The 9,964-nt window shown below is 44.7% G+C and overlaps 1 protein-coding gene across 2 annotated transcripts in view; it reads right to left on the bottom strand.

Moving 5' to 3' along the window:
- Positions 1-9,964, bottom strand: part of Srgn (serglycin) — a 40,372-nt gene continuing 30,408 nt past the window's right edge. For both annotated transcript variants that reach the window (XM_075980140.1, XM_075980141.1), the window contains 2 exons: positions 3,640-3,787; positions 1-693 (listed from right to left, as the gene is read on the bottom strand). In XM_075980140.1, coding sequence (XP_075836255.1) covers positions 429-693; positions 3,640-3,787 — 413 coding nt within the window. In that variant the 3' untranslated portion in view covers positions 1-428. The remainder of the gene's footprint in view (positions 694-3,639; positions 3,788-9,964) is intronic.

Here is a 9,964-nt window from a genome sequence, read left to right as displayed (position 1 = left end):
GGCGGTCACTCTTTTGTTTTATTTTATTTTAAATCATAAAAAGGAGTATTTCTGTAACTCACAATGTGAGTCGTGTTCCTAACACTTTAGGTATGAAATATTATTGTTCATCAATTTGCTATTCAAATTGAATTTTTCAAAAACAGCATGGCTTGTAAAAGTTGTTGCATAATAACGGGGGTGTGAGTTAATTTCATAATGTTAATCCAATACACATATAAATGCAGATATTTTCTAAAGCAATAACAGCATTAACGTATAACTCCTTAAGAACTCAGGAGGAAAGGGTGACAGAATTTAAGAGTCTTTTCCAGGTATTTTAAATTTTCTGTAAAGCTCTTTATCCCAAGACTGATCATTTAAACATGGAACACCAAGTACAGAAGACCTTGTTCTGTGTGGAGGTGGGGAAACAGAAATGAACACTTTCATATAATAAAATCTTCTGGTTGCCCTTGGTTTGGCTCATGGAGCATCCTGTCTACAGGCCTATAGTTGTAAAAGAAAACATCACTGTCATCTGCTGGCGGGTATTCCCATTCCATGTCACCTAGGAAGCCACTTCCTGAGCCAGAGCCTGAACCAGAGCCAGAGCCAGAACCAGAACCAGAGCCCGAGCCCGATCCGGAGCCAGAGCCCGACCCAGAAACATCTTCAGAAATAGGGAAGAAATTATCCGGAAATCCTCTCGTCCTGAAATACAAAGAAAAATATAAAATTATACTTATAAATAATGTAATTTTAATATTTTAACATAAAGAAATAAGCTGCCTATGGAGCAACACAAATGATTGCAGCTTTTGGGCAGTGGAGGCTGCAGGATCTGAAGTTTGACGTCACCATGGTGACCTGCAGCCGGCATGGGCTATCCAACCCTTCTTCCAATAACAAAAATGGGGTCGGGGTAAGGAGCATAGTGGGGAGTGGAGGCAGAACATGGAAATCAATTTAGGCACTCAGTTGTTGAAATTCAAGGAGTTAAAACTGTCTTCAATGCTTCCAAACAAAAGGCCAGGGCTGAAGAGACAACTCGGAGGTTAAGAGCAATGGCTGCTCTTGCAGAGGATCTGGGTTCAGTTCCCAGCATCCACATTGAGGCTCACAACTACCTATAACTCCAGTTTCAGAGAATCTGACACCTTCATCCAGCCTTCTCCAGCACCAGGCAGGCGTGTGGTTCCTGCACATACATGCAAACACTCACACATGTAACACATATATGCAGACTAACACTCACAAACATTAAATGAAAATAGAAAAATCTTGGGTCAGAGAGATGGCTCAGCAGTTAAGAGCACTAGCTGCTCTTCAGAGGTCCTGAGTTCAATTCCCAGAAATCATGCAATGGCTCACAATCTTCTGGGATGAGATCTGGGGCCCTCTTCTGGCTTGCAGGCATACATGCAAGCAGAACACTGTATCCATAATAAATAAATAAACCTCTAAAAAATAGATAACTTTTTTTTGTTTGTTTGGAGCCTGTCCTGGAACTAGACCAGGCTGGCTTCGAACTCACAAAGATCCACCTGCCTCTGCCTCCCGAGTGCTGGGATTAAAGGCGTGTGCCACCACCGCTCGGCTAATTGTTTCTTCTTAAAGAAAGGGCACACCACTAAATCATTCTAGAAAGATGACACTGTTTCCTAACTTAAGCTTTTGACAAAACTTCTATTACTTCTAAACTCACAAAGTGTTAAAACAAAGAGCACTCTTCCTTTGTCTTTTGAGATATGTAGACTGTCATTATGAAGGCCAAGTTGGTCCCAGGCTCTTGACTCTCCTGCCTCTGCCTCCTAGTTGCCAGGTTTTTTTTTTTTTTTTAGACAGAGTCTCATTTCTATATCCCAGCCTGGCCTAGAACTCACTATGCAGATCAGACTGGCCTCTGCCTCCTGAGTGCTGGGATTAAAGGTGAAAGCCACCATACTTGGAAGAGGGTATTAACCTTACCAGAATATAAACATTAGATTTTTCTCTACTAATATAAGACTTGAATATGTACTCCTGAGCTAAAGCAGGAAGCCACCAGGGATGAGTTACGTGGGTTGGTTCGACACACATAACTTAATCTAAAGAGCACCTAAAAGCCAGACCAGAGAAACGGTGCCACCCATCCTTGGCAAATCGGTAGCAGTGCATCTTTGGCAAAAATTGAGTTCAAGCCCAGAATGGTGGCACAAGCTAGTAGGAAAAAGAGACAAGGGGATGACCACAAATTTGTGGCTAACCTGGTCTACATACCAAGACCCTGCCTCAAGAGCGGAGGGGGTGTGTTTGAATGTGCTAGCCTGAGGGTCATTTTCTCCAGGAAAATCACAAGTGACATTGATCAGATTTATAGCAGCCACGCATGCCAAAAAATAAATTATTTGTTGACCTGTCCCCACTGCTTGAGATACAATAGGAAAAGAAAGGGGAGGTCTCTGATCTAGAAGTTAACACTCTAGTGAATACATCAGTCAGGAAGATGGCAGGGAATGCAGAAACAGGAAGCAAAAGTCATCTAATGTGCCCAGGAGGCTGATTCAGCCTGTCAGGTCACAGAAAGCTGGATGCAGACATCGCAGTTACTAACATACAGATGGGAATAGAAAGCTGTGGAACAGGCAGAGGTCACCTTGAGAAAACACGAAGGCCTGTGACAGAGCCAGGACACACAATGTTAAAATAAGCAAAAGAGAACACAGCCAAGGAAACCCAACAACTCGGAGAAGGTGACCGGTAAAAGCCCACAGAAAGGGGCTTTCAATGGAAGTGGCGAGTCAATCATTTTATAAGGCAGTGAAGTGGTCAAGTAACCTAAACACAAAGACACAATCAATAGCTGTGTCTCAGTCACCAAATACTCTGGATTGAGAAGCAGGAGTCCAACTGTATGTGTCGGGAGAAGGGGCAAGCATAAGCGCCCATTCTAGGAAGGGCTGATGTGCCAAGTATGGTGGCGCACACCTTTAATCCCAGCATTTGAGAGGCAGAGACAGGTAGATCTCTGATTTCAAGGCCAGCCTCGCCTATAGAGCAAGTTTCAGGACAGACATTCCCATATAGTGATATGAGACCCTGTCTCAAAAAGAAATTTTAAAATAATGAAGATCAGAGTGGGGAAATAGCTGTAAAGATAGAGAGTCGGGGGTGGTCCATCCGATGTCAGGAAGCCCTAGACTCTGTCTGTGTACTGATGGGAGAAGATGCTGGATCCAGAGAGGCAACTGCAGAATAGAAGTCTGAGACAAAGTGGTGGGTATAGGGTACAGGGAAAACCCTGAATATTTAACTCAAGGGGAGCTGCTTAAACATGGAGTAGTAGGGAAGTGGAGCTAGCAAGAGACAGCAAAGGAACCAGAGATGACCAACTGGCCTCTCCCCACACCAGCCAGCAAGATGGCTCGTCACATAAAGGTGCCTGCCATCAAGACTGATGACTTAGCTTCAATCCCCTAGACAATAACTCGCTCCTGTAAAATGTCCTCCAACCACCACACCTTCCTCAAAGCATGTTCCTGCAGGCAAACACGCGCACACAAATGAAATACAAAAGTACGCTGCTCCTCAACTGTAGACGATCACAGCGCCACCACAGCAGGAACCTGAAGAGAAACACTCCGCCACTTCTGGGAGATCAGACTCAAGTCCACTTACAGAAAAGGATTGCTCATTGGAGGGCCAACGTCGTCGGGTCCATCTGCCATTAGGTCAAACAGCGGTCCTTTCTCTTCCACGCAGTTTGCAGAGATGCTGTCGGGATTGCAGCGTACCCACTGGTACCTGGCTCTCCGAGCAGGATAACCTGTCCGAACAAGGAACCCACAAGGTGGTAAGTATCTCTCATATTGGAATGATTACACTCTGTCTCTAACAAGTTAAATGGATTCTTTCCTTTTTTTCCCTTCAAAACAGTGCGTCTCTATATATATCCCTGACTGTCCTGGAACTCACTCTGTAAATCAGGCTGGCCTCAAACTCAGAGATCCTCCTGCCTCTGCTTCCCAAGTTCACGTGCACAACCACTGCCTGGCTGATTTAAATTATTTTTATTTTTATTTATTCATTCATTTATTTATTTTGGTTTTTTGAGACAGGTTTCTCTGTGTAACAGCCCTAGCTGTCTTGAAAGTAGCTCTTGTAGACCAGGCTGGCCTTGAACTCACAGAGATCTGCCTGCCTCTGCCTCCCAAGTTCTGGGATTAAAGTTGTGCATGACCACTGCCTGGTCCTAATTTAAAATTGTTTATTTTTTTTATTTTTTTGGATTTTTGAGACATGGTTTCTCCCTAGCTTTTTGGTTCCTGTCCTGGAACTAGCTCTTGTAGACCAGGCTGGCCTCGAACTCACGGAGATCCGCCTGCCTCTGCATCCCGAGTGCTGGAATTAAAGGCATGCGCCACCACCGCCCGGCTTTAAAATTGTTTAAACCTACATTTTATTGATTGACTTGGGGGAGGAGCATGTGTGTACTAAAGCACACAAGTGAAGGTCAGAGGACAGTTTTTAGGAGCCGATTCTTTCCTTCTATCACATGGGTTTCAGAGATTTGACTCTGGTCATCGGGCTTAGTGCCATTACCCGTTGTGGCGTCTTGACGGTCCCTATACAGAGACCAGAGCTTCTTGCCACCTCTTATGGATTTTTTTGTTCTGTTTTGTATTTTTCGACAGCATCTCACACTGTAGCCAGGGCTGGCCTGGACGTTCTATGTAAACCAGGATGGCAGGAAATGTGTGGAGATCTGCCAGCCTCTGCCTCCCGACTGGCCTCAAATGTTTGGAGTGCAGGTGCACACCACCTTTGAAAGCCATGAGATACACGTTTTCTGATGCACTTTAATGAGGCTGGAGCTGGCGAGAAATACCACAGCACCTGTGAGTGGCTCATCTTCTCCCCATCCAAAGACAGGCTTTATGCAGCTCATAATCACCCAGCAACGAGGAGCGCGCCTAGAACTCTCGCCAAGGAGGGGAAGTAGTTTGACAGCTCAGGATGGAAGAAGAGGAAGCATTTCAGAGAAATGGCAAGGTGGCCACTTGTCACAGGATATGGATCAAAGGGTAATAGAAGTTCTGGAAGAAAGTATTGATAGCACAGGAAACCATAATTATGAATGAGTTTGCTGGGAGTATAGCTCAGAATATGTGCTTAGTGTGCGCCAAACTCTGGGTTCTCTCCAGCCCCCCACAGTATCTCCACTTAATTTCTTTTAATTGTATGAGTGTGTGTGCCCTGTATAAGACCAACAGGTACTTTTAACTGATGAGCCATCTCTCCAGCTCAGGCTCAAAAAAATTTTTTTTAAAGATCTGCTTATTCAAAAAAAAAGAGATTTGTTTTAATAACACACACACACACACAGTGTTCTGCCTGCAGGACAGAAGAGGGCACAGGATCTCACTACAGCTGGCTGTGAGACACCATTGGGTGTTGGGTATTGAACTCAGGACCTCTGGAAGAGCAAGCAGCCAGTGCTCTTAACCTCTGAGCCATCTCTCCAGTCCCTTAAAAATTTAAGTAGTCCCTTAAAACTATAAGAATGAAGGGCTGGGCGGTGGTGGTTCACATCTTTAATCCCAGCACTCAGGAGGCAGAGGCAGGAGGATCTCTGTGAGTTCGAGGCTAGCCTGGTCTATGGGAGCAAGTTCCAGGACAGGAACCAAAGCTACAGAGAAACCTTGTCTTGAAAAACAAAACAAAATAAACAAAAGGATGAAGGAGAAATAAGAAAGTGCAACACGCCTTTGCCCACATCATCGATTCACCATCAACAACTAAGTATCAGGAAAGTGGGAGAAAATACATACAAAGTATTATGTTAGTAGAATCTGGCAAGTTTCAAACCGCATTTTCTAAACTGCTGTAATAAGCAACATTCCTCTGTGACATAAAAAACACTTAAAAGATTCTAACATAGAGCTGGAGAGATGGCTCAGGGGCTAAGTCCTTACTGCTATTGCAGAGGATCCAGGTTCCGTTCCCAAAACCCATAGGTTGCTCCCCCTCTACTAACTACCGTTGAAGGGGATCTGATGCCCTCTTGTGGCCTCCACAGGCATCAGGCATGCACATTGTGCAAACTTGTAGGCTAAAACCTCATAAACATTTAAAAAAAAAAGACATGAAATTATGTTTAAAAGAAAATATAGGTTCCTGGAATGGTACCAGCACCATGGTCACAGCTCTCCAAATGCTGGACACCTGGATGAGGGCACAGCCTGGGTCCATTTCTGAGAGTAGACAGCTTGGAGGGAGACCCTGTCACCACTTAGAACCGCTCCGGTTCTCAGTTTACTGGGTTTCAAATGTGAATAACGATACAGTAATGAGCTCCTGATTCAAACGAGAAGAAAGTCTGTAAAGCCAGCTGACACAAGCTTTTGCATACGGCCCATGTTCAATGCATTTTAATCCTTTTTCCCTGAACCTCTTGATTTTTCTCTGAGTGTCTTGTATCTGCAGGGGGTGGGGGGAGGGAATGCAGCCTGTTGTCCAGCAGAGGGCAATGTCTTCCCACCTCAGCTGCTTTAGGCTAGCCTCTCCAATAAAAACAGCACCAACTCCATCTGAGGTTGAATGTTTCAGAAATATGGTTTTTCTTTGTTTCTTTTCTTCTTTAGCAGCCATAATTTTGAGTTAAAAAACCGTAAAAACCAAGTAAATGTTGGTTGAACATATTAAAATATTATCACTTAACAGAATCAACATAAAAGATATGAGTAGGATAATCTATTCTGTTTTAAACCAACTCTTCTATGTTTTGCCTATTTTGAGCTCACATGTTAATTTAGACTCTGCATAGTTCAAGTGTTCTGAAGCCACAGGGAGCTGCTGGCTACTGGATGGGACAGGGCAGTCCCCTCTGCCAGTAGCTGATGCCCTATCAAGTGGAGAAAATGTGAGCTTGAGGAAGTTCTACTGCAGAGCTAACTGAAGGTTTTTACTTCCCTTTCAGGGCTGAGATCAGACCCAGGGCCTCAGGCATCCTCTGCAAGTGCCCTACCACTGAGCAGCATCCCAGCCAACAACATCTTTCCGTAATCGGAAACAAAACCAAAACTATAACTGTGGCAGAAGAGCAAAACAAGTCTCTGAACTGGAAAGATCCCTCCCAGAATTCAGACTACCTGGGAATCAGGAAGGCTTTCTAAAAGCTGACGCTGAGAGTTACACAATCTGTAGCCACATCGTGTATGTCGGGGAGTGGGCTGTATAGCGTAGAAAGGGCATCTTACTAGAATTGCTTCAGGATTAATGAAAGGTAATGAAGGTAGCTCAGCTGGGAGAATTCTTGCCTAGCATGCACTAAGCCCTGGGGTGCTCCCCCAGCCCTGCACAGAACAGATATGGTGGTGTAGATCTGGAATCCTAGCACTCGGGGAAAGTGGAAAGATGGCCACACGTTCGAGGCCAGGCTGGTCTACAAAGCAGGCTCAAAGTTAGCCAGGGATATGTGATGTGGTTCTGTCTCAAGAAAACAAACAAACAAACAACAAGTAAAGGCGGGGTGGAGGCTCAGCTACCAAAGGGTGCCCTTTATAAGCACAAAGGCTTGGGCTTTATCCTAAGAATTTACATGTGAAGCCAGGCTGTACACACTTTTAATCCTGGCCATGAGGAGGCAGAAAAAGGGAAATCCCTGGGCTCACTGGCCAGCTGGTCTAACCTGATTGGTGAGCTCCAGGCCAATGAAAGACCCCGCCTCAAAGGAGATGGACAGTGTTCCTGAGGATGACACTGAGGTTGTCATGTGACCTCCGTGTAGACGTGCATGCTCACACAAATATGCACACACACACTCATAAGTAAACAAATAAGGAAATCAAAAGTAGAAATCGTCCCATTCTGAAATCCACCCAGTTTTTACTCTAATGAAATTAAAGGTCCATTAAAATAAAGAGTACTACTCAGCAGTAAAAAACAAGGACTTCTTGAATTTTGCATGCAAATGGATGGAAATAGAAAACACTATCCTGAGTGAGGTAAGCCAGACCCAAAAAGAAGAACATGGGATGTACTCAGTCATTTGGTTTCTAGCCATAAATAAAGGACGTTGAGCTTATAATTCGTGATCCTAGAGAAGCTAAATAAGAAGGAGAACCCAAAGAAAAACATATAGGCATCCTCCTGAATATTAACCTTCATCAGGTGATGAAAGGAGACAGAGACCCACATTGGAGCACCGGACATAAATCTCAAGTTCCAAATCAGGAGCAGAAGGAGAGAGAGCACGAGCAAGGAACTCAGGACCGCGAGGGGTGCATCCACACACTGAGACAATGGGGATGTTCTATCGGGAACTCACCAAGGCCAGCTGGCCTGGGTCTGAAAAAGCATGGGATAAAACCGGACTTGCTGAACATAGTGGACAATGAGGAATACTGAGAACTCAAGAACAATGGCAATGGGTTTTTGATCCTACTGCACGTACTGGCTTTGTGGGAGCCTAGGCAGTTTGGATGCTCACCTTACTAGACCTGGATGGAGGTGGGTGGTCCTTGGACTTCCCACAGGGCAGGGAACCCTGATTGCTCTTTGGGCTGATGAGGGAAGGGGACTTAATTGGGGGAGGGGGAGGGAAATGGGAGGCGGTGGCAGGGAAGAGACAGAAATCTTTAATAAGTAAAAAATAAAATAAAATAAAGAACAGTTACAGATAACGAATTCCTGACAGAGCTGTTCAGGGTGTGGGAGGCTGTGAAGATACAAGGATCTGATTCTTGAAGTTCCAAGAGTATCTGGACTTTATCTTGCTAGAGAGACTGTAAATCTCTAATGATTATCACTATTTGTTTTGTTTTATTGTACTGAATGTTTGCATCCCGGCCCAGGGAGCAAAATCAGCTCATCAAGTTTGGTGACCACTGTCTTTACTCGCTGGGCCACCTTGACAGCCATTTTTAAAAACTTTTTTACTAAAGTTTTTTTTTTCCTTACAACTTATTTTGATCATATTCTTTTCTCCTCTCCACCTCCTTCTTCACCCAACTTCATGTGCTCGCTCTCTCTCTCTCTCTCTCTCTCTCTCTCTCTCTCTCTCTCTCTCTCTGTCTGTCTCTCTCTCTTGACCTGGTCTTTCTATCTAGCCTTGGCTGGCCTGGAACTCACTACGTAGGCTAGGCTGGCCTCAAAATCATAAAGATCTACTTACCTCTGTTCCCCAAATGCTCAGAACAATGGTGTGAGCCACCATGCCCGGTCATTTTAGGTTTTGAGACAGAATCTCCCTTTATAGCTCAGGATAGCCAAGACCTTGCAATCCTGGCTCAGCCTCCAGGGTTCTGGGATTATAAGGATGCTCTACTGTGTGTGATAACCATAGCACTCCAGATGAAAGGGAGGCCTTTCATTTCTTCCTCAAAGGCCCCACTCACAGTGGACCTGCTGGTTGACACACAGTGCGGTCTAAGGGAGACACTCTTTCCTGCTGCCTTCACACCGTCTACACACACTCTCACCAGCTCTGCTAATAGTTCTCACTAGATAGTTCTTGTGGGGAGACAAGCAGGGCAACAGCTCTCTCAAACAGGCCTTCTATCTCTTCACGACCTGCCTACCACACCTCCCACCAGACGGCAATTTACTAATTTCCTTTCCTTCCTTCTTTTTTTCTGTCTTGGTTTTTTTGTTTGTTTGTTTGTTTTTTGTTTTTTGAGACAGGGTTCTCTCTGTAGCCATAGCTGTCCTGGAACTTGCTCTGTAGACCAGGTTGGCCCAAACTCACAGAGATCCACCTGCCTCTGGCTCCCGAGTGCTGAGATTAAAGGTGTGCACCACCACTGCCAGGCTGTAATTTCTTATTCTACATGGAAACTTGCCACAGATGCAATAGAAGAACTTAAGCAGAAACTGTCCAAAAGGGAGGTCAAAAACTGTCTAAAAAAGTGACTATTCTGATTCATCAAAAAATAAAAAATGGTAGTCAAATTCACACCTTTAATTTCAGCACTCAGGAGGCAGAGGCAGGCAAATCTCTGTG

Source organism: Microtus pennsylvanicus, chromosome 7, assembly GCF_037038515.1.
Source record: "Microtus pennsylvanicus isolate mMicPen1 chromosome 7, mMicPen1.hap1, whole genome shotgun sequence".
Classification (NCBI taxonomy): Eukaryota; Metazoa; Chordata; class Mammalia; order Rodentia; family Cricetidae; genus Microtus; species Microtus pennsylvanicus.
The sequence above is the reverse complement of the archived record's forward strand: the minus strand, read 5'-3'. Positions and strand labels throughout refer to the sequence as shown.